At 37.2% G+C, this 23,671-nt stretch overlaps 4 protein-coding genes across 7 annotated transcripts; all 4 read right to left on the reverse strand.

Annotated features, from left to right (window-relative positions):
* Positions 1-148: 148 nt before the first annotated feature.
* Positions 149-2,712, reverse strand: c1qtnf9 (C1q and TNF related 9). Its single transcript, XM_077244703.1, has 3 exons — positions 2,381-2,712; positions 2,059-2,121; positions 149-1,524 (listed from the first exon to the last, which is right to left on the reverse strand). Exons 1-3 carry the CDS (start codon positions 2,565-2,567, stop codon positions 755-757), a joined length of 1,020 nt encoding a protein of 339 aa, XP_077100818.1. The 5' UTR covers positions 2,568-2,712; the 3' UTR covers positions 149-754.
* Positions 2,713-4,183: 1,471 nt separating this feature from the next.
* tagln3b (transgelin 3b) lies at positions 4,184-6,640 on the reverse strand. 2 transcript variants are annotated; one of them, XM_077244057.1, is made up of 5 exons: positions 6,506-6,640; positions 5,709-5,968; positions 5,446-5,620; positions 5,114-5,216; positions 4,184-4,992 (listed from the first exon to the last, which is right to left on the reverse strand). In XM_077244057.1, the coding sequence occupies exons 2-5, from the start codon at positions 5,886-5,888 to the stop codon at positions 4,851-4,853; spliced, it is 600 nt and encodes a 199-aa protein (XP_077100172.1). In that variant the 5' UTR covers positions 5,889-5,968; positions 6,506-6,640; the 3' UTR covers positions 4,184-4,850. The 2 variants fall into 2 exon arrangements, with proteins under 2 accessions (XP_077100172.1, XP_077100173.1); XM_077244058.1 differs by having other exon boundaries at positions 5,709-5,958; positions 6,506-6,622.
* Positions 6,641-13,095: 6,455 nt separating this feature from the next.
* On the reverse strand, positions 13,096-16,360 carry abhd10b (abhydrolase domain containing 10, depalmitoylase b). 2 transcript variants are annotated; one of them, XM_077244724.1, is made up of 5 exons: positions 16,215-16,360; positions 15,367-15,550; positions 14,643-14,754; positions 14,027-14,164; positions 13,096-13,911 (listed from the first exon to the last, which is right to left on the reverse strand). In XM_077244724.1, exons 1-5 carry the CDS (start codon positions 16,303-16,305, stop codon positions 13,570-13,572), a joined length of 867 nt encoding a protein of 288 aa, XP_077100839.1. In that variant the 5' UTR covers positions 16,306-16,360; the 3' UTR covers positions 13,096-13,569. The 2 variants fall into 2 exon arrangements, with proteins under 2 accessions (XP_077100839.1, XP_077100840.1); XM_077244725.1 differs by having other exon boundaries at positions 16,190-16,350.
* Positions 16,361-17,208: 848 nt separating this feature from the next.
* Positions 17,209-23,019, reverse strand: LOC143751912 (acyl-coenzyme A thioesterase 9, mitochondrial-like). Of its 2 annotated transcripts, none has more exons than XR_013207308.1 (15): positions 22,557-23,019; positions 22,302-22,432; positions 21,545-21,590; positions 21,266-21,436; positions 21,100-21,137; positions 20,939-21,022; positions 20,672-20,775; positions 20,522-20,595; positions 20,372-20,439; positions 20,042-20,153; positions 19,859-19,949; positions 18,011-18,096; positions 17,839-17,926; positions 17,617-17,754; positions 17,209-17,433 (listed from the first exon to the last, which is right to left on the reverse strand). XR_013207308.1 is itself a non-coding variant. In XM_077244719.1 (15 exons), the coding sequence occupies exons 1-15, from the start codon at positions 22,565-22,567 to the stop codon at positions 17,372-17,374; spliced, it is 1,317 nt and encodes a 438-aa protein (XP_077100834.1). In that variant the 5' UTR covers positions 22,568-23,019; the 3' UTR covers positions 17,209-17,371. The 2 variants fall into 2 exon arrangements, 1 of the variants encoding a protein (XP_077100834.1); XM_077244719.1 differs by having other exon boundaries at positions 17,617-17,767.
* Positions 23,020-23,671: the final 652 nt, after the last annotated feature.

The following is a 23,671-nucleotide window of genomic DNA, read 5'->3' on the forward strand; positions in this document are numbered from 1 at the left end:
GAAAAATGACACTACTATCTGCTGTAGAGCTGCTTATATCGGAATTGAAGTCATATTTAGCCTAAATCTTTACAGTACAGTTATAATGTATGAATAGTGCAACACTGAGAGTTTTTGAACTAAATTGAAACAATTAAATTCAGCTGAATAATAACACTGATTTACACCTGAAATTTAATTAATTTCATAACTGATTAATATTACAGCACTAATTCTCCTGTTTGTTAATGTCAAGCTGCTTTGAAACAATCTGCATTATATAAAGCACTATAAATAAATGTTATTTGACTTATTTATGTATGTGATTTATCCATGCACATAATTATTTTTTTAGATTCCAAATAATTCATCCAAACTATTGAATTCATTTCCCCCTCGCAATAACATCTCTTCTCTGATGGCGTGTGCGTCAGCCTGAGGGTGGGACAATAATTCCTCTTCTCCAGCAACCTGTCACTCACATGAGAGCAAACGACAACGACCCAATCAGTTCCCATTGGACAAAATCAAGTCCTGCCTTTCATTGTTTTTCTTGCGAAGCCATTTAAATCAGATAAGCGTCACAATAGGGAAAAATGACAATCGCTAATTCCATTTTTATGCCGATTTTAAGCTTTTGTTCACAGATGGATCTAAGAAGCACAAAGGATGATTTATATTTATATTGAAAATTATAACTCCATTTAGTGAATTTAAAATATTTTATTTTAAAGAATGGTTTTGCACCACTGTATTCCTCTTCAGGGCAGCATCTTTAGGTTGCAAAAAGAAGAAATCCAGAAAAAACAGTGTCGTCGTCTTCATCTGCATATAACCCGTTAAATAGCTGTTTATCAGCCACTTGCAACCACACTTTATCTCTGACCTCCAGTTCTAGGACTGCCCCTCCGGAAGCCTGGTCCTCGCCTACTTGGTAGCTGTCCATAGTGTAGATCACTTTCTCACCATTCTTCACCAGGGCCACTTTGACATTGCGAGAGTAGACAGTGATATGGTAGGAAAAAAAATATGCTCCGCTGATGGCACAAGTAAAGCGGCCAGTCTCAGGGTCGTAGTGACCCTGACGGTTATAGAGGATTTTGTCAAAGCGAATTGGAGCATTAGCGGTGGGTAACTTGGTGCTTTCGCTCAGTCTAGCTGAGAAGGCACTTTTTGGTATCTCAGGCATGTCCCCCTTTGGACCTTGCTCGCCGATGTCCCCTTTTGACCCTTTCTCACCACGAACACCAATGCTGCCTTTGATACCTGGGTGGCCGAGCTCACCTTTTGGTCCTGGTCGCCCTGGGGGCCCCAAAGGACCCTGTATGCCCTTGTCTCCCCTATAGCCAATGTCTCCTTGTGTTCCTTCAGGGCCTATAGGACCCACGTCCCCTTTGATGCCCTGTGGTCCTGACAAACCAAGTTCTCCCTTCTGGCCTTTCAAGCCCAGTGGCCCTGAGAAACCTTGGGGCCCCATTTTGCCAGGTGGGCCCCTTTCTCCATTGTCTCCTCGCTTCCCCTTCATACCAGCTATGCCAGGAACACCTGAAAAAGCACCAATCTGATGATAATAGCAGTAGCCAAATGAAATTAATATTTATTCTATTCAACTGAATTGTCTCCACATGTTTAATTATATACTTACAGTTAAACCTTATAAAATGTACTATAAGGGGCAGGCAAGAAAATATATTTGCTGTCTTAAATCTTAATGTGCAATTTTGGGTAAGTGCTAAATTTTTTTTTTTTAAATAAGTTTGGACAATACAAATATATTTGTATTGAAAATATACACTAAATGGCCAGTAAATATATGAGGAAATATAACTACCTGAAATGTTTAAATATTTTAGAATTTAATAATAGAAATATGCTTTGTCCATTTGTGGAATAAATTAAAAAAATAAAAAATAAATTATTATCTTAATTTGTTTTGCCATATGCGAGGACTTAGAGAAGGAAACAAATGGACACACACACACACACACACACACGCACGCACGCACGCACGCACGCACGCACGCACGCACACACACACACACACACACACACACACACACACACAGAAACAATATTTACCATGTTCTCCTTTATCTCCTTTTGGTCCGACTTTTCCAGCTTCTCCACATGTTCCTATATCACCTTTAGAAAACAAAAACAGTTGTAATTTTGGTATGTGTTGTGTGAAACACATTGCATGTAAGGAGGTCAAAATTATATCAATCTGATCAACAATGCTAGTGTCTCAGACTTTAACATTTAAATGTCAAACAGTATGGCAAACACCTTTCCAAATATTTTTTTTTTTACAATGTTTAATTTGTGTACCTATCTGACATCATAACTTAGCTTAAAGGTGACTGATTAACTGGAGTCAAGACGTTTTTGCTTTCATTCTTACCTCTATCTCCTTTATCACCTTTGGCCCCATCTCTGCCATCCCGACCTGGCATTCCATTGTGTCCTGGATCTCCAGGAATCCCAGGGTGACCGTTCACACAGCCAGAATTTTTGTCAGGAACACTCTGCTCTGCAGCATTGATCAATACAACTAGAAAAAGCATAAAAATCTGCCTGGGAAAGAGCATGTTCCCCTCAAGCACCTGTCCAGCAAGAGTCCAAGAACGGTCGCTGTGTTTGAGAAGGCACAAAACACAGACTTGTGCACAAAGATGTGAAGATTTTTCAGACTTGACTTTGCAAACCTGCTATTTCATTGGTCAGAATGTCGTTGTTCAGATTACTTATTTTACCCAATGTTACACATCACCTGTGTCCTCTATTGTAATTCCTTTTTGTATTTTAGTTTAGTTAATGATCAACCTGAAACATGCTATTGCACAATCCATATTAGCATAGAGTTTTGCTAAAAGCCATTTATATTCATTATATTGTGGAGTAAAGCTAATATTAAACTGAAAGCCATCATGAAAGTCAGTCTGTCACTTCCATGAGAGCTTTGGGATGTTATGTGACCCAAGTATCTTGTGCTGTAATTTACCATAGTTGATTTGGTTGCTTTATAAATGTTACTGAACAGTCATAAAGTCAGTCTAAAGAGCATCATGCAATTCATTGCTTAATGAACACGGTCCCATTCAGCTCCATGTGAGTGTTACTCTATCTTGATTAAATTTCCAGTTCAATGACACTGCAAATGCAACCCAACGCATCCCAACGCTTGACCTTATGGATAATGCTTTTCCATTTGGCTTTAAGCTTTATAAATGTCTTGTCTTCCTCCCACTCTTGAACATAAAGGTTTCAATTAGAGCTAAAAGGTTTCTACAGCCATATAAGAAAACTTATAAGAGCCACAACAAGCAGAAATATGTACAGGCTAGGTATTAAATTGTAAAGGCGAATTAAATCTTAGCGTTAATTAAATCTTGAGCGCTGTCACATTTACTGTCGCTCAAGCGAAAGTTTGTGGGCAAAATTTTCAATAGGAAGCTTGAACTTTTATCCCACAAATCTGACTTTTCTTTTTGCAATTGCGGCATTATTTTAATTGCGAGTTTATATTTCTTTTTTTCTCATCAGAATTGTGAGCTTTAAACTCACAATTGCACGTTTTAAAATCCGAAATGAAAGATATAAACTCACAATTAAAATAATTTCGCAATTGCGTGAAAAAAGTCAGAATTGTGGGATATAAACTTATATTGCGAGAAAAAACTCTGCGAATTCATATCTTGCAATTCTGACTTTTTAAAAAAAATGCATCTCGCAATTTTGACTTTATAACTCGCAATTGCAAGTTTATATCTCGCAAACTTTTTGCAATTTTTAATTTTGTGATGGAAACAAGCTTCCATAAGATCATGTCTTTCGCATGTGGGCAAAAAAGTTTCCCAAGCAGATTTCGCTCGTGTTCAAGTCGGTCACACAGATTCGCCACATTTATGAACAGAAATTTGCTTGATTTGAAAGTGACGTTTTGCCCACGAAATTTACCACAGCTTAATTCTTTATAAAACCACATATTATTGATTTTAATCAACTAGAAACCAATCTCCTGATCATAAAAACTTATAATGTAACATCAAGAAATTTTTAGATCTGTAGAGACATCCTATAAGCAAACTAAGATAACTATTGTAAAAACTATTGATATACTTAAAATATTGTACAAAATGAATTCTTTTTAAAACTTATGCAACGTGAAATATTATTTTAATGAAGACAAGAACACATTTACCAATCATGTTAAGGTACCAATTTATTAAACATTTGAATCAAACATGGTCACGAAAACCAAACTTATGAAACTGACATGGAATGTTCACACACAACAATGGACAACACAAACAAATATATTTGTACATTTATTGACTATTATTAATCTGCATACAGTACTTCTGGTTAGTATGTGAATTGACATTCTTAATTGTTCTTGTTTTTTCCATTTTTGCTATTGAAACAGCAAAAGGACAGATCACAATATCAACAGGTGCAATACAGTATCCGCAAGGGCAAACTTTTGTCCTTTACTGTTCATTCAAACACTATGTAAACTATTAAACTGTTACAGTTGCTGTCTGTATTGGTATATAAACACACTGTTTGCTCATCGAGAATAAGGCAGTTGTTTTGACTTGCTTAGATAAAACTTTAAGAATCACTATTACTATTTGCATACATTAAATAAATACATTTTATCACAAGCCGAGCAAACCAAACATAAAATAAATATATCTAGCATGCTCCAATGTCTTAAAATCCCTTAAGACTGCTCATCTTCATCAAATAGATGCCACCATCAAAGAACACTGCTTGGTAAGGGCTGAGGTAAGGGCTGAGGGGTTGAGGTAAGGGGGGTGTTAAGGTTTTTTGGGTGTTTATGCAGGTTGCTTGGCACTCGTATAGCTTCACATAATCTGCCGATGCATGCCGTAACCAGTCATGCCAGCCTGAGATGCCCCACGGTTACTGCCCATCTGTAAGCCAATCAGGTTCTGGCCCTGCCGCATCTGCTCCTCAGAAAACTCTCGGCGGTTGCCTTGCGATTTCCTGTCACACAAGATCAAAAAGAGTTCACATGGCACTGAGACACAACAAAATCCATTTACAAGTCCAACCAGACAGGACTTAACGCACCATTATGAATTAGTCAGGCAGAAATCTTCCTCACCTGTGAAACCAGTCCCGGTTACCTCGGTAATGTCCATCGTCTTTTGTGACAGCCACGCTACCCAACGACATTAGAGTTCTCTGGACAGCTGCCATGTCTTTTCCTTTAACCAAGGGAACCAACAAGCACTGAAGTGACTTTGGCTACACACCAAGAACGCAACTTACATACTACAGTATATCACCCCAGAAAGCATTCAAAGGCCTGGTTGATTAAAAGCAATGTCTTCTAAACTATTGAAACTCCTATATTAATTTGCTACAGCTGCATGCTTTTACAAGTTAATTCCGAAGAACAAGACGTGGTGCTCCAAAAAACAAATTTTACAGTACCTTCCCACAAGTCCACTGTCTGAAAAATGTCTGTGGTGATTACTCCATAGGCTTCAGCTGCCTGAAGGAACTGGGAGATCTTTTCCATCTGCTTAAAGGCCATCTGTGTCTCTGGGATCTTCGTAATAGGCTCCTTACCACGCGGATACAAACTGTTAATGAGTCTACAGAGGATCTGCAGACATGGATGATAAAGGAATGGGGTAAATAAAAGATGAACAGAATCATGTTGGTGTGATATTGTCAGACTGATGTTTACTTACAGTGCCATCCATTAGCCAGTTTTGAAAGTTTTGTCTCCCTGGCTGTGGTTTTTCAACATTTCCTCCGCACTGAGCAACAATCCAGTCCACCAGTCGAGACTCCAGCTCTGTGTCATATTTCTGCTCGATCTTCTCCTGCACCTCACGGCTCAGTCCATAACTAGGTCCTCGGTTAGCCATCGGTCACTTAAGTTGAACAATTCTAGATATTTCCCAATAGCCTATATATATAAAGAGACACTAGCTGAACCTGTGAGAAACTACAAAGAAGGAGAGGGAGAGGGAGAGAGAGAGAGAGAGAGGGGGGGGGGGGGGGGGAGAGAGAGAGAAAATTTAACCTTTAGCTACTCTGTATACTTGTTGGGTCCTTAAAGTGCCTAAAAGTCTTTGCAGATATTAATTGTCAGAATCAGGTTTTGAGCTCTGCAGAATATGAATGGTCCTGTATTGTGTTTATATTTTATTGTGTATATATCTATAAATATGATGATCACGAACTGACAAGAGGTAATGTTGACCGGGGTGTGGTCCATGCTTGTTTCCATGTGACTTTAAAGAAAAGAAAAAATCTATAGGATACATGTTTCAATCTAAACCTATTTCGAACTTCATAAAAGAAGATCAATGCAATTATCCTATTATTTCTTAGAATTAGGAAGAGCGTGCAGACGCAAAAAGAAACTGCCTGCGCATGTTTAGCCCAAATTAGTTTTAAACTATTACATTTATCCTACTGATAATTCTGCATGCGATGTCCACATACACAATTATTATGTCAAGGATAACGTATTACTTACTGAAAGGAGATGTGCGTGTCGTCCTCTGTCGCAGCGAGGTCAAATCCTTCCTGTGGTCATATCACTGCTCAGTGCTCAGAGATGCTGGACTGAAACATCCATGCAGCGGGGACGGGGTGTGGCTCCGAGCCCACTGTCCGGAGTGCGGAATCCTACTATGGTGGAGGCTCGCCTTATGAATATTAATTAGGTTACGTATCCGGACGCTGATGGAAAGTTACCAACTAGCGGTGGCCTGACTTAATTGACATTCATGAGCTTGTCTAGAATAGCAAGGACTGATCAAACAAATACAATACTATGGTACAAAATCAGCCAACAAACAATGGTGACTTCACTTATTTTAAAAACAAGATTTCATATACAGTTACCGCTCTAAAACGTTATGCGTTTTCATAATGCGAGATTTAAAGGGATAGTTAACCCAAAAATAAAAATTATGTCATTAGCCTACTCACCCTCATGTCGTTCCAAACCTATAAGCCTTTCGTTCATCTTCGGAACACAAATGAAAATCTTTTTTGATTAAATTTGAGAGCTTTCTGTACCTCCATAGACATCTACACATGCTTCAAAAAGAGAAGAGATTGTAAAACTAATCCACATAAATTGAGGCGTTTAGCAAAAAAAATAAATAAATATTCTTAAGAGACACGATTGCTTTACCCTATATGATGAACAGATTGAATTAAGACTTTAATTCACATTTAAACATTCATCAACTCACACATCGGTTGTGATAAATGTTCGCTTGATGTGTGAGAACCAATGAGGCTCATTCTCTTGTTACAGCACGTTTGAGCTTCCACAAGAACCAATGAGGTCGAGCTTCAGATTATTTTTGCAGAACAATGATTATATGTGAATAAAAGCGTAAATTAAATTTGTTCATCCTAAAAAGCTATTGAGTCTCTTAAGAAAATTTGGACAAAACCACTCAATGCATATGGATTAGTTTTACGATCCCTTTAAGAACTTTCTGAAGCATGAAAGTGGTAGTTGCATGTAGCTGTCAATGGAGGGGCAAAAAGCTCTCAGATTTCATCAAAAATATCTTCATTCCAAAGATGAACTAAAGTCTTACGGGTTTGGAACGACATGATGAGGGTGGGAAATTAATGAAAGAATTCAAATTTTTGGCTGAACTATCCCTTTAAGAAAGACATTAAAAAAAATCAAAACTGACTGCTCTTGCCCTCTCAGTAATAAAGAACCTAGCCCATTTCCAATTAGATTAAGATGTATTACTAATGCTTGTAAATTCAGAAAGAAAAAAGAGAAGAAAAATGAGCAGCATGTGATAAACAGGAAAACAAGTCTTTGAAGTAATTACGGAAACCTTTAAGCATGATTTAAATCTAGTTTTACGAATAAATATGAAGTAGGCCTATAGTAAACAGGAATTTAAATATTTAATACATAAGATTTAGTTTCTAATAACAACATAACAATAAGACTGTGTGAAATTACATTGCACTTTATAAATAGTCTGAAAGTGTAAATATCAAAGTATAAGGCAGCTTAAATAATTCAAGAAAGCTCTTCTTTAAAGCAATTACAGTTTTAAATGAAACCTGAATGAATCAAGTGATTCATGTTTCATTGATTCAGCACGCATAAACTGCATGATGCCATTTGAGTTTAGAGCCCTCTGATAACCAACTGATATAGAAAGGTCAAAAAACAAATATATAGAAAAACAAGCTTATCATTTGGGAAGGGGAGAAAAAGAAAAAGCCCCCGGCCCATTAAACACAGTCCAACACTAATCCTGCATGTTAATAAACAACCAAGCAGTTCATGGAGCAGTGGCCCAATACGTCCTCCAAACAAACAAGGAGTGCAGGGGCAAAGGAGAACTGAAAGGTCAGATTGATATAATGTGCTCAGTATACTGTGCCTGATGGGATGTTCAGGTGGGCTAATGTAATAGAACACACACCATTAACTCCTTCTTATTTAGGCCTCAGCACAAGCTCTATCCACAGTGTTTGTGGCATAATGTTGATTACCACAAAAGTGAATTTCCACAATTATGTTCTTTTTTTTTTTTTTTTTTTTTTTTTTTTTTTTTCGCAGCAGCAAAGGTCTTTTTTTTATTTTTATTTTTTTTTATTTTTTATTTAACAATCAGGCATACATACAAACAAACCAACATAGTGCAGTAGTGAGCAATCTTGTAAATCCATACTTCCAGCAGTGACAAGAGTGATTTAAGTGTTTAAGTGTGTATGTGTGCGGGTGTGAGTGTGGTTATGTGTATGTGTGTGTATGCGTAAACAAAGTAACCGTTTATTATGTATTACCATTGTTATTACCATCACCATCCCACTTCCCACTACCACCATATTGCCAATATTGTGTTGGTAGATTTTTTACTTCCATCCTTCCTCCTATGTAATAATTGCCATTGTCAATCCTGCATAAAATACGACATAATAAGATAATATAATATAAGATAATATAATATAACCTTCCCCCTCATCTCATCAGTCCATATCTTTTCCTATTTTTTTTTTAATTTTTAAATTTTTTTTTTTTTTGTGTTATGTGTGTTATGTGCAATGTCTAAGGTGCATTAAAATAGGGAGTACAGTGCGAGAGTGTCTCAAATTGGGACAGAGATGCTGTCCCGTTGAAACCACTTCTCGCCTGTCTAGCCTGCCTTGGTGTTTGTGAGGTTTTTCCATATATCCTTAATCCTTCTTTTTTTTTTTTTTTTTTTTTTTTTTTTTTTTTTTTTTCATTCTATGTTGTGGTGCATTAAAAACCCATGAAGAGATAAGGGGGAAGTTATTGCACTAGTGATGACAATGATATCTAATTCTAAAACAGCATTGACAATGGCAATATTGATGATGATAATAATAATAATAATATTAATAATAATAATAAATGACAATGATGATGGCAGTGGTGATCATAACGGTAAGAGCAAAAGACAGCAACAACAGTAGTTACAACAATGGAGAAAAAAAAAAAAAAAAAAAAATGAAATTAGTAATCATAACAGTAACAGTAAAGATAGCAATAACAATGATGACAGAAACAAGTTTAAACAACTAATATGAATATTCGTGGGTTGAGTAAGAAGGTGAGAGAAGTCAGAGTTGAAAACAGAGAAAGGATTCATAGCTGTAAGAGGTCAGAAAGTGTTGGACGGCTGGGATCAGTTTCAGATGTGTTATTATGAAGGGGAGATGCGAGTTCCATTGCCATGAAGTCTGTTATAAGATTTTTCCAGATGTTAATGTGTAATTTATTTCTGGTTTTCCAGTTCATGAGGATAGTTTTCTTGGCGATGGCTAGAGCTGTGAGGAGTATTTTAGAGTTTATGGTTTTATCAGTTATTATTGTGAGGTCCCCCAGCAAGCAAAGGGAAGGCGACATTGGGATGTGGCAGCCAACTATAGTTGATAGTGCCTGTGTGACCTCTTCCCAAAAGTGTTTGATTGGAGTGCAGTGCCAGGTTGCATGAATGTATGTATCTGTAGAATTTTGATTGCAATGTGTGCAAATTTCTGATGTGAATCCCATTTTAGCTAATCTATTGCCCGTGTAATGCGTTCTGTGAAGTATTTTGTATTGTATTAACTGAAGATTCGAATTTTTGGACATGTGATAGATGTTTTTACAGATTTGGGTCCAGAAGTTGGCATCAGGGGCTATTGATAGATCGTTTTCCCATTTTATTGTTGGTAAGTATATGGTCTGAAGTTGATTTGAGATCATTTTGTATATTTTAGAGAGAAGTTTCTTTGGAGAGGAAATGTTGACCAAGTCTGATATTGCCGGTGGAAGTTCTAAATTTGTGTCTCTGATGTTTATTTTTGTCAGAACAGAAGATTTGAGTTGTAGGTATTTTAAAAATTCGTTGTTCCCGATGCCATACTCCTGGGCCAGTTCCGGAAATGGTCTAAATGTGTTAGCTTTGAAAATATGCTTAATGTGGGTGATACCCTTTTCCGCCCATGTGTGAAAGTTCAATGTTTTTTTATTGCTTATAAAGTCACGGTTGTTCCACAGTGGGGTGAGGTTAGATGGAGCTAATGTAGAATTAGTGATTTGGTGAAATTTCCACCAGGCTGTCAGAGTGGTGGCTATAGTTACTGCCTTAAAACATGTGTGTTGTTTAATTGATTTGGTGAGGAATGGTATGTCAGCTATATTTAATTCTTTGCATAATGATTGTTCTATATCTAGCCATACAATATCAGATTGGGTGGGGCGAATCCATTTGTATATGTATTGCAGTTGGTTAGCCATTGAGTAATATTGGAAATTTGGTGCTTCTAGTCCTCCTTGAACCTTACTTTTTTGAAGTGTAGTGAGTTTTATCCTTGGCGTTTTATTTTTCCAGTAGAAGCGAGTTATAATGGAGTCTAGTGATTTAAACCAGGTGAGTGTGGGGTGGGTTGGAATCATTGAGAATAGGTAATTAATTTTCGGTAAAATCGTCATTTTTATTGCTGCTATCCTGCCGATTATGGAGATTGGGAGATTGAGCCATCTGAGCAAGTCGTCTTCTATTTTTTTTAGCAATGGTGTGAAGTTGAGTGTTACCAACTCTGACAGTCTGGAGGAAATCTTAATGCCTAAGTAAGTGATGTGATCTTGACAAATAGGTATTGGTGATTGCTGGGGAGCCACATCCCATTTGGTTTTATGTAAAGGGAGGGTGGAAGATTTATTCCAGTTTATTGCATAATCGGATATTTTTGAGAAGGACTGAATTGTTTTAATTATTTCTTGAGTAGATGTTAGGGGTTCTTGTATATATAGTAGGATATCATCTGCATAGAGTGAGATTTTATGTGTTTGTTGTGGTGTTTCAATACCTTTGATTGCTGGGTTTTGACGGATAGCTGCTGCTAAAGGTTCAATAAAAATGGTGAATAGGGATGGAGAGAGTGGACATCCCTGCCTCGTTCCCCTGTGCAGTGTGAAGCTTTGTGATGTTAGTCCGTTCGTTGTTACTGTGGCCGATGGTGATGTGTATAAAATCTTGATCCAGTTAATAAACGACTCTCCAAAGCCGAATTTTTGTAACGTGGTGAATAAAAATTTCCAGTTGACCCTATCGAAAGCTTTTTCGGCGTCTAATGTGGTAATGAGAGTATCTTTCTGTTGTACTGATGAGTAGTGCATTAAGTTGTATAATCTGCGGGTATTATTAGATGCATGTCTACCTTTTATGAAGCCGGTCTGATCAGGATGGATTATATACGGTATAATTTGTTCAATTCTATGGGCTAGTGCTTTGCTAATAATTTTTATGTCGACATTCATAAGTGAGATAGGACGATAGTTGGATGTGAAGGTGTGGTCTTTGTTAGGTTTAGGGATGAGTGATATAAGTGCTGTATTCATGTGGGAAGGGAATTTTGCGTTATGTTTTATGTCTGTTATTGTTCTGCTAAATAGTGGGTATAAAGTTGACCAAAAATGTTCATAGAACTCAGCAGGGAAGCCATCCGGACCTGGTGCTTTATTATTTTGCATGCTTTTCAATGCGGAATGAAGTTCTTTTTCAGTGATTGGTGATTCTAGTGCGTTTATTTGTTCCATGTTGAGTTTTGGTAGAATGGTGTTATCGAGGAATTGGGTTATGTCTTCTTGGTTTGGATCAAGATCAGATGAGTATAATTTTGTATAGTAATCTTGAAATATCTTGTTTATTTCAACTGGTGAGTTGGTTAGCTTCCCTGCCGAGTTTCTGATGGAGGTTATGGCTGTTCTTTCTTTATTTCTTTTAATTTGACTGGCTAAATATTTTCCGGATTTATTGCTATGGTGAAAAGTTTCTTGACGGAGCCTGTGAATCAGAAACTGGTTTCTTTTGTTTATTATTTCATTGAGCAATATTTTTTTTTCTCTAATTTCTTTATAGATGCTTTCTGATTGATTATTTGCATGTAAAATTTCTAATTCTTTTATTCTTTCTTCCAGTTGGGTTTCTCTTTCTCTGTCCTTTTTTTTTTTATGTACTGAATATGAAATAATTTTCCCCCGTAAAACTACTTTCCATGTTTCCCAGAGTAGCGATGCTGATGACTTTGGAGAGTCATTTATTTCAAGGAAGGATGTCCACTCTCTCTTGAAGTAGCTGTCAAATTCTGGATCTTTCAAGAGTGATGTATTAAAACGCCATCTGGTGGGGTGCTTTTGTATTGCAGATAGGTTCCATGTTAGAGTTACCGCAGAGTGGTCGCTAATAATGATCGGATGTATTTTGGTTTCTAAAATATTTGGTATGATTGAATTACTGGTTAGAAAGAAATCAATGCGGGAGTAGGTTTGGTGGACATTAGAATAAAAGGTGTATTCTCTGGCAAGTGGGTTATGTTAATTATGTTCTTAAATAAAAAAAATCTGGGTTACAGTGACGTATTAATGGAAACGGGGCCAATTAGTAAACTTTAAAATACTCACCTTTTCAATATTACGTATAGTCACAAGATGCAAACAATGATTTTAGAGTGGGTGAGAGAGAAAAATATCACTTTGTAAAGTTGTATGCAATGACAACGCAATACCATAAACACCAAAAATGACAATAAAATAAGTAAACAGCTCAAATACACAAGATCTAACAGAAGTGATCAATAAGATGTTTTATTTACTTTAAAAAAAACCCATTGTTTTAATCAATGGACCAGTTGAATTTACTTTTCAAATTATGTGCTGTCCACTGAGCTTAACCTCAGGAATATTTGGAATATTCCTCAGAGGAACAGAGTATGTCATTACTGATATTTACATCAAAACACTGTGTATTGGTATACAGAGACTTTATTTGCATAAAACAGTTTGAAAAATGGTTAAAAAAGGCACAGGAGATCTAGACAAATCTTGTGCTAGACAAACAGCAGCTTTACCTTAAAGGCTTAATGGCACAGCATTGCACTGGGTAAACATGTAAAAGAAGGATTTTGCCCTCCCACAGTTCACTCTTTTTCCAACATTCTTGTCTTGCGAGTTAAACAGGAAGCGAGTGTTTGGCAAAAACAAGTGGGAGAGGGTCTTAAGGCTAGTTGCTTGGTAACCTGTTCCCAAACGGTGGCTCACACCATGGTGGTAAGTTTGTCTATTAGGTCATCTATGGTGTAGACAATGAGCTTGATGTCATCTTTTTCAGCCATACGGTGCAGGCCGTGGCGGCGTAGAATGATGTCCACGTCGGGGCTCAGCACACGCTCGGCCACTTGCATGGAGATGTGCCAGGGCACGTCCTCGTCTTTCAGGCCGTGAATGAGACGAACCGGGCAGGTGATAGGGATGGGGCTCTGTAGGATGCAGTGGTTCTCCGCATCACGCAGGAAGTCCATACTCACAGTGTACATGCCCTCCTCGTTACTTTTCGTGGGGATCCTCCATGAACCCCTGTCCTCACACTCTTTTCTCACCTGGATAACATATGTGGACTCTCTGACTAATTTTCGAATTTCAGCACGCCAACATTTGAGACATATTAATGTGATGTTTTTTGAACATGCAACAACTACTTCAGTAGCATCTCACCTCTATAGAAAGTGTCTTAAAGGCTGTAACGAAATGATCTGCTGCTGTGGAAATGCCCACCAATGCCTTGGTCTTCTCTGGCCGAGCGATAGCAGCCAAAAGCATCAGCCAGCCACCCATACTGGAACCAACAAGAATCTAGGAGACAACATACTACATTACTAACAGTCAAAACCAGTGTTCAATGACATAATTTAAATATCAATGACCTCTAGTGGGCACTCTTCAAAATGCATTAAGAATAAAGCAAAAACACTGAGCATGATTATTACAAAATGGAAAATAGCAGATATATTTCAGTTTATAGAAATTAGTTTAAAATGGAAAAGCTGCCAATTCTTCATCTGGTCCTAGTTATTGACTTATGTCTATTATGTCTAACGGGGCAGTTGTGGCCTAATTGTTAAAGAGTCAGACTGGTAAGGTAACCCGAAGGTTCTCAATACTGGTAGGAAACGACTGAGGTGCCCTTACAGTGTGTTTACTACTCACTAGTCCTAATGTGTGTGCACTAACTTGGATGGGTTAAATGGAGAGGACAAATTCCAAGTATTGATTACCATACTTCACTTCAATGTTTAGATAGCATCTAGAAAGTCTTTGATTTGAGCCTTACTTGAGGACCTTCAGCAAGTTCGTCCAACATGAACAGGACATCTTTTTTCCAAGTTCCAATGGTGCCTTCTGAAAATACACCTTCAGAAGCTCCATGACCAGAGTAATCAAACCTGCAAATCCACACACAATTTTTTGAGTTTTGTGTGAACTTTCACCTAGAGGAATTCAATAGTTTTTAGAGAGGGGTAGAGTGTAGAGAGGGGCCCAAAATTATGAGACATCTAAGGAGAATGCTTCTTTTGCAGTCAGACTACCTTCTTTTTTACCTCATGTTTCATCATAATGCCATGGTAAACAACAACCTGCTCTGTAGTGAGGTATGCAGGACTTTTAGTCCGTTTAAACGCTGTCCCTGCAATGTCACATTTATCTGCCTCCACTTTTGAGTGCAATGACCACATCAAACTTGAATCAACAACCTTTGCATAGAACCAAGTCCCTGTCCAACATTTTTTTCTTTTTCAATAATTTATAACACTCAGATGTACGTAACAATACAAAAGAAAAGATTGGTCACTACTTCGTTCATCAGGACTTTAATACTTAAATCTGACCATCTGTACAAAAGGTCACACGATCAATACCACAGATTTACTTAATTGATTAGTGACAGAAAAAGTGCAGAATGTTAAGTTTTACACTTCTTTCATTTTTTCAAAATTCTGAAGCTTTAAGTCTCAGACCTTTGCACATATGTGTGATTGTGAATATCAGACACAAACCTCAGGTAGGCATGACCTAGAGATCTGCAGAACTCCTCCATGGCCTCTGCCTTCTGTCCGCTCATGTTGGACCCATATCCAGGCAGGAACACGACACCAGGACTCTTGCCCTTAACTCTACGGTAGGCCAGCTTTGGTTGATCTGGCCGTGATATGTACTGTACTGTAGATTTATGTCTAAGTCCTACAAACAAACACAACAGTATGTGGCTAGAGTTTATATTTCTACATTTCGTGACCAGTCAAAAGTTTGGGGTCAGGGATTTTTTTTAGACTGTATTTATTAAAATATTCAGAAAAAACGTAATGTTACAAAATTTTACAATTTAAAACGGTTTTCTATTTTAATATTTTAAAAAAACTCAATTTATTCTTGTGATGCCAAAGCTGAATTTTCAGCGACATTACTCCAGTCTTCAGTGTCACATGATCCTTCAGAAATCTTTACAACATGCTGATTTGCTTCTCAAGAAACATTTCTTATTATTATCAATGTTAAATTTTTTATTGGGAAAACGTGATTGATTTTTAAAAGATTGATAAGGAAGTTCGAAAGAAAAGCATTTATTTGAAACAGAAATCTTCTGCAACATTATATCACGTTTTTGACAACAATATGTATAAACTCAACTCCTAACAAACCTGAGTTGAATACATTAAATCACATAAACATTTAAGACTCTTGAAGCACACTTTTACAGTTTTGAAGGTTAAATATCACTATAATTCGTTGTGCAGTGAGTCCCACTCCCCTAAATCGTCCTGATACCACACCCCCTTCATTCGTCCAGTTTTTAACAAGCGTAGTTTGCTTGTTTGTTACCTAAATGTAGTTTGTTAGTACGAACCCAAAACCCTCGGTTTGACAGCGCCGACAGCTCCATTTCCCGAGTTTAGCAAAAGTCCTCTCGAACAATGCTTCAGCACCAGCGCTGCCATGCTGTCTCACCACCCACCGCCGCTGAGATAATAATAACGCGAGAATATCTGGGTTGCCATGTTTTAAAACGCACATAAAATCCCCCATTGCAAACTTTTGCGGTGTTGCCAAATACACTGCAGATTACAATCTTTGCCCTCATTTTTTTTGTACAAACGTTGCACCCAGGCAGCTGTAGTACTCAACAATAATTTACAATGAAAACTTAAAGGATAATAATAGTTTGAGCGTTGCAAAATCTATCAGCCCAGAATTTCACCCCTGACTGAAAGAATAAAGTGGTTATCAAGTTTTACTGAATAAGGATTTTAAAGATCACCTCATAGAGATTTTTTAATTCCTGTGCCCTGTGTACGGATGACATGTTTAGTGATGAGAGGGCAGGACAACCTGTTACTAACATGAGATCACAACAATAGCAAGCCACGACGATCCAATCAATTTTCAATGGACAAAATCAAGTCACACTCTACATTTTTTCTTGTTCGAGAGAGGCTGTTCACTTGGCTAAGTCACAACAGGGAAGAAAAGAAAGACTATCACAACTTTAGGATTTGATTAATTTCGATTGCTTTTCCAGGAAGCATTGGGAATTACAATTTAAAAACCAAAATGTGCAGAACTACAATTTTAAGATCTGACGGAAAAGGAAGGGAAAGTAATGCATATTTATAAATTATGTAACCACGCGCTTTTCAATGGCAGGTACTCTATCAATGTCTGAATAAGTATGACAAAATAGCAGATGAAGGTTATCAGCACAGTGATTTGATTGGCTACTTGGGTGGTTGATTTTGTGTGTCACACATTGTAGTATAGTCACCGAGCTATTCACAATTATATATCACCTTTAAAACAACGTCATTGAAAGTGCTTCAGAAAAATTACAAACTTAAACATTATATTAGCCATTGCTGAATTTATTAAATACTTATGTAACAGCTGTAATTAGACATTTAGAAAATTAAAGCAGAATTTACATATACACACACTCATTTAACTGTAGTGATCGATGTTGGAGAAGCTTTATGATGCATTTCATCTTCTCCACACATCCCAGAATGCTCAACTTTGGGTCCTCATTGTCTCATCAAAGTGCCTCTTTCCATCCAGGTACAGCATAGACTCTGAAGATGACCAAATGATTTGTTACAAATAATATTTTAAAATGGAAAATAAAATGATATTGTACAAATATTCTGCACAATCTTCTCTACACACTGACCTTGCTTAAAAAAACTATTACATAAAATAATTAAAAATATGTTTATTTATAATAAAATGATTTATACTAATAAAATATTTTTCACCTCCATAGCTCTGTGGTACAACAAATGGGACATCCTTCTCAACATGAAAGGTGAAGTGAAACACATTGGTGGTGCTGTGCTGCCGGGTCAATGGGTCAAGCACCTCTGTGTGAACCCTGACCTGGACGTGCATCCCTTCTGTGTAACAAACCTGATTAAGATATCACAGTGTTGTTAGCGTGAATGAAATTTAAATAAGCTGTATCAGCAAAAGTTACTAACCTGAGAAGAAAGCATGAGCAAGGATCCGATTTCTACTGGCTTCTGAAATAAGATGTCATCTACAGCCACCACTGTTGGTCTGCATCCACTGAAAGACACAAATACAGCCATGTGAAGAAATGAAAAACATTTTCACAGGAAATATCCCACACATCGTTGTTTTTCCTCTTACGCAAATGCACAGGCATTGGCCCGACCAAGCTCATAGGCCTTTCTCATCAGAAAACCACCAAATATCCGGTTGAAGATATTTCTTTCCTGTACAAAGAACAAATTAAAATTCACATATATAAATACAATATTCAAAAGTGCCCCTATTATGATTTTTTGGGGGAAATTACCTTTAGTGTAGTGCGTAATATAGCTGTTTGTGAATGTAAAAGGTCTGCAAAGTTTCAAAGATCAAAGTGCATGATAAATGGAGGCATTGTCTCCCAAAAGAAAGAACCGATTCTGAACTGCCTGAAACAAGTCGTTAGTAATTACAGTATTACTTCCTGTATGAACCTATGAAGGTTTGCAACAAATTTGCATAATGCTAGCCTATGTTCTTTACTAGTTGCCCGCGAACAATGTGTACTTTAACGAGCCCTGTATTTGTAGCTGAAGTCTGGAGGAGCATTGGTTCATGTTTTCAACATGTCAAGAAGGAACTGATGTGATAAAACTGGAGGTATAGTTACTATTCCTATCACTGTGATTTCATTTCCGACTAGTCACAACAGACTGGGGCATCTGACCATTCAGAACAGAGAGGCTCTCGGAAGAGAGGAGTTTAGAGAGACTGAATCCTTTTTCGAACCATTTCGGACGAGTAGTGAGAAGTTCGGATCATTTTACTGACTCAGATCTTTGAATCTCGTCAAAATTAACGAATCTTTCGAGTCATTTCGATCATTTCAGCAGAATGTATTTAAAATGTTACATGTTAATAGCCAAATTCCCCAAACACATCAAATGTTGATCGCATTTAGAATAAGAAAAAATGTCAATGCAATGAAGAGGCCAAATTATGAGAAACAGAAACGATTAATTCAAGCTTCATTCAGAATTCATTCAGGCAATGCAGTCTGTTAGTTTATCACACCTCCAGATCTGAGCAGTTCCTTCATCCTCATAAACTGAGCTATGCAGTCTGTAGTACCGGGTACAGAATTGATTAGATCACGTTTCGAGTCTATCGACTTCGGGTTCGAGTCATTCGTTCATCACGTGACAGCCCCAAATCCTGAACAGAATTGATTAGTTCGATCTCTTGAGTCATGTAACTGTCCAGTCCAGTATGTCACGTAACTGCATGTTGTTATTAGGCTATATATAGTTATCTTTATGAGTAATTTTCAAGTGATTTTCCCCATCATAGATAAGGGTTAAAGCATTACCAACTCTTTAGTACCACATTCATATGGAAAACAACCATTATGACAGAAATTCAAAAAAATGATAAATTGAAATAAAATACAAAAGCTATAATTTGAAACCAAAAACGCAGCATGTAAAGGTAAAAAAAAGATTGCACTTGTTTATAAGAAAGTTTGGGAATTATTAACTCATCTATAACTCATTTATTTGTCCAGCGCTGTCACACGTCAAGTCACAAAAGAACGAAAGACTCCGAAGAATCAGACCCGAAGACTCGAAAGGTGAACTAATCATTCCGGTACTGACAGCAATACCTCTATGGGAATGACAGGAAGAACGAAAGACTCAGACCTGAAACCGAAGACCCCGGAGATGAACTAATCGTTCTGTTTCCAGTACAGAACCTATTGGATGTTGCGCATGCACGGTAAACATAAAATGAACAAACCGACCCATCAGAATTTCAGACAACTTTGAGAAAAGAGGTGATGCTGCAATGTATATCATGAGAAAAGTAAAGTCTCTTTTTGGCCTTGGATGCATGTAAACCTGTTGTAGGAGACCTACAAAATAAGATTAGGAACCTTTAATATAGCATAATAGGGGTACTTAAAAGTTATTTAAAAAAAAAAAATTTTTTAAACACTGATTTTCTCGCCTGTGGATGGCAAATTTCAAGCCCTTTCAGTTTGGCATCTTCCATCCACACCGAATTTGGTGGTAGAACACGACTATGGAAACTCACACGTCTACAGGAAAGGAATTTTTTTTAATTAATTTATTCCCATAGTGAAAATAAAGGCACAGCGATTTATATCTGTGCATTAACAATAAGTCTCACCTTGAGTCTAGAGTGTTGAGGAACAGGTTGTGAACGAGAGTCCTCTCCTCAGCTGTAGGGGCCACTTTAAGAAGAGAGGCTGTGCTCAGCTCCACACGCCTCTTCTTGTTAACTGATCAATGTGAATTTGGTCATTAATTCAGAAGGCAAAAAAAATAAACTAAGGTATCCTTTGCATAATTATTAACTTAATAGTTTGAATGAATCCCTAATAAAATACAAGCTGCACACCTAAACCTAAAATAAATTTAATCTATCTGGGTTGAATAAATGTAACTTCTGGGTTGAAAAGACGATTGCTATTAATAGACAAAAATAAAATGTACTCACTTTCACCCTGTAGAAAAATTGCCTCTTCATCCGGGCCCTCTGGTTTGAGTGTGTTTACAAAAGCTGCCCTAAGGAAAGAATATACGCATCAACTTACTGACACCGCATATCAATTTCTGACTTTTTGATCGTATCATTGAGCTGTGATACCTTTTGTTTTCAGGATCTCGAGCCACCATTACAAACGTGGCATCTAATACATCTGTGTAAGCCCCATCGTGACACTGACAAAACAGTTTTTAATGACCTTATGTGCAACATAACATGTATGTTTTATAAAAAAAATTATTTCACATATACCTGAGACATGTGCATTTTAGCTTCAATTGAGGTTTTGCCAACCCATGACACGTGACCTGTGAACTTGATGTCACAGTCTGGGTAGATGATGTTTTGTCTCATGTCTGAAACATATTAACAATAGGATATGAATAAATAATTATTCATTAAAAAAAAGAAAAAGTATGAATACATGGATTAAATTTAACATTAAATCAACTTGAGTGGCAATACAATAACTAGCTGTATACTGTATCCGATTCTGCATGAATAAATGAGATGTAATACCGATCTTGTCCACTAGGGCGGTGACAATAGACAGCGGAGATCTTTGTAGCTCCTCATTCCATGTGTGAGAGTAACAGATGAGCACTAAGGAGACAAAAATGAGACAGAATTATACCCTGCTATGTGTTCATATGAGATACTACAGCATACATCCGTAATACCTCCTAAACAGTCCAAGTCCTCCAAAATCCGTCCAAACCTGTGAAGAAAAAAGCATTTCGGCTAAAACAGTGATCAGAAAGATTCACACCAGGTGTTTTTTTGCATATACAAGCAACCAGCAACTAATAAGCATTCTGCATGTGCATAGTAATGGTCTTTCAGTACCTGACACTGTTGTGAGAGTTGAGATATTTTTCTCTCAAGGCAGGCTGGGAACCCAGAGGAAGATGAGCCTCGATTGCACTGTCTTTCATTCTCTTTGCAGGCAGTTCATCCTGACTCTGAGCAAGATACTGGCTAAGTGATGCACGCTCGGCCAATACTTGCTGATGGTCTCTGTATGTTATGGAGAAAATGCATTTTCTGTCCAGCTGCATTTCTAATTGATTTGCTTACTCCAGCATAATGTGTGATAATTGCAATAATGATGCATCTGTAACATACTGCCAGTTGGTAGATGCACCGACTATCTCTCTCAGCCGGTTGCGAACTATGAAAAATAAAAAAAAAACAGCTAAATGTATTTCAATAAGAGACATTAGTTAGGCTTTCAGTTTTGGTATTATAAACACAGATGGTTTAGCTTCACACTACGTTGATTAATTATTATGACAATTGCATTATGTTAAAACAGGCAGCAAAAGACGGGAATAAAAACAAAACGGTTTCAAAAGGCTGCTAATTAAAGGCAATTTATAAGGTCACAGAAGGGAAAGGCATTTCAAAAATATAATCATCAGATGTACTATGGACTGCATGCTTGTATGCCTTAAAATAACAGCAGGAGGGCAGCTTATTAGTAATTATTATTGCAGAAAATTAGTAAAAATAACTTTCAAGAGCTCAACATGCATTCAGAATTAACTAAATGGACAAATTGCAGAGAAATTTAAATTTCTTCTATTTTACCATTGCTTAAAAGGAATTTTTTAAACATAATTTCTGCTGGGAAAACAACAAACATCTGTAACCATTAGCAATGGATTTGATGAATTTTGTGATGTTTTGTGATAGTCTCACTTTAAAACAGCCTGTGCTGTTACAATGATGGAAAAATTTAAATTGAATTGTTGTAATCCTAAACTTGACATAAACTGTGAACTTGTCCCTCAAATCTGATGGTTGATTGGAATGTTGATCCAGGAACATAGTGTACTTGGTGAAATGACGTTCACCGACTAGTGTATTCCTGTTCAGTTACCTTCAGCCATATCAGGTGTGTTTCCTTGTCGGGATATTTGACCCATGGACAACTTCCTAAACCTGAAGGACACCGCAGACTTCAGGACCCTATACAAAACGAGCGAGCTGCCATAAGAGGCACGAAAAAGCCTGCAAAGTAAAGCCATGCATCAACGTAAATATGAAACTTTAGCAGAAAACAAACAAGAAACAAGTAGACTTACGCAGTAAATAACTGTTACGAGTCAGAAGATACAGATGTAGGCTAACTCACCGTGGACACATGTTTTTGTTCTTCCCTCGACACTTTTGAGAGCAGCAGGAACTTTTTCTTTTCTCTCAAATCAACAACAGATCTGAACTTGATCTTGATTTTCTTTCAATTCTCGATCGTCCGCGCACAGTACTGTTATTAATACTAAATTTTAACTAACCACACACAATGGTCCAGTTTCGTTACGTCCATTATTGTTTAGAACGTTTTCAAAGCGAACAATGAGCGTTATTTAGGGTACACATTTTAGCAGAATCCCCCCATTTACTCACGGTCTCAACATTACTATATATGATTTTGTCGTGGCTAGGCTGAGAAGCCTCTCGCTGCATCCTGCGGTAGATATCCAACCCGGCCCACATCCAAGTGTGACGTCAGAAGCCACCACGCCCATGCCCAAATTGGACACGTTCTCATTAACGTACGTTAACAATTAAACACTGGAAGAAGCATCGAGAGAAGACGAAGGTAACTGCGAAACAAAATGCACGAAACACACTTGCGGTTTTAGTATAAACACTGTTCAACATAATATAAGAATGCGTTGTATGAGAATGAGATGTGTTAGCTACCTGTTGAAAGAAGCTCTTATCACTTTTATAATAGTTTGGTGCGGTTGATCACTTGACTAGAATGCCTGCTCAGCGCGAAAGCCCGCCATATGTAATACTTGTCAAAATATCGATGTAATTCGAATCAATAAGGTTTGATGATGTTGTTTTAGAGCTAAGAATTATCATCAACTTACATATTTGGTCATTTAACTCCCCTGCGATGTCTTAACTGAGTTGTGTGTTAACGTTACATGTGGCTTAGTGAATTTCCTATCAGTAACGTTAACTACGTTAGATTCTTAACTGAGAATTTTGTTTAGTATACTATTACTATTATACTATACTAACTGCATTGTTATATCACCAATTTAATGTTGTTATTTGGATTAAGGGTAAATATGAAAAATGTATTATTATTTCAGTGCTTATGTGTGACGTTACATCCTGTAAATCTTATTCTACTTGTAAATAATATGAGATCAGGAATATGAGAATATGTCACTATGTCAGTTGTAAATACTGCATATTGAAAAAGTTTTTTGCTATGCAAAGAAGTTATAC

Source organism: Siphateles boraxobius, unplaced genomic scaffold (genome assembly GCF_051911475.1).
Source record: "Siphateles boraxobius isolate OS27281-9 unplaced genomic scaffold, OSU_SipBor_1 26, whole genome shotgun sequence".
Taxonomy (NCBI): domain Eukaryota; kingdom Metazoa; phylum Chordata; class Actinopteri; order Cypriniformes; family Leuciscidae; genus Siphateles; species Siphateles boraxobius.

Coding starts and splice junctions, on each gene's coding strand:
- tagln3b (XM_077244057.1), bottom strand. CDS start 5,888: ATGGCTAACCGAGGACCTAGTTATGGACTGAGCCGTGAGGTGCAGGAG. Junction 5,621..5,708: donor ACTGGCTAATGGATGGCACT/GTAAGTAAACAT, acceptor CCATGTCTGCAG/ATCCTCTGTAGACTCATTAA. Junction 4,993..5,113: donor AACCGGGACTGGTTTCACAG/GTGAGGAAGATT, acceptor CTTGTGTGACAG/GAAATCGCAAGGCAACCGCC.
- abhd10b (XM_077244724.1), bottom strand. CDS start 16,305: ATGGCAGCGCTGGTGCTGAAGCATTGTTCGAGAGGACTTTTGCTAAAC. Junction 15,551..16,214: donor TGTCAAACCGAGGGTTTTGG/GTTCGTACTAAC, acceptor GTTTGTTTGTAG/GACTTAGACATAAATCTACA. Junction 14,755..15,366: donor CTAGGTCATGCCTACCTGAG/GTTTGTGTCTGA, acceptor GTGGATTTGCAG/GTTTGATTACTCTGGTCATG.
- c1qtnf9 (XM_077244703.1), bottom strand. CDS start 2,567: ATGCTCTTTCCCAGGCAGATTTTTATGCTTTTTCTAGTTGTATTGATC. Junction 2,122..2,380: donor AGGTGATAAAGGAGATAGAG/GTAAGAATGAAA, acceptor TGTTTTCTAAAG/GTGATATAGGAACATGTGGA. Junction 1,525..2,058: donor AGGAGATAAAGGAGAACATG/GTAAATATTGTT, acceptor GTGCTTTTTCAG/GTGTTCCTGGCATAGCTGGT.
- LOC143751912 (XM_077244719.1), bottom strand. Junction 21,437..21,544: donor GGTGCATCTACCAACTGGCA/GTATGTTACAGA, acceptor CATAACATACAG/AGACCATCAGCAAGTATTGG. Junction 20,596..20,671: donor CTAAAATGCACATGTCTCAG/GTATATGTGAAA, acceptor CTGTTTTGTCAG/TGTCACGATGGGGCTTACAC.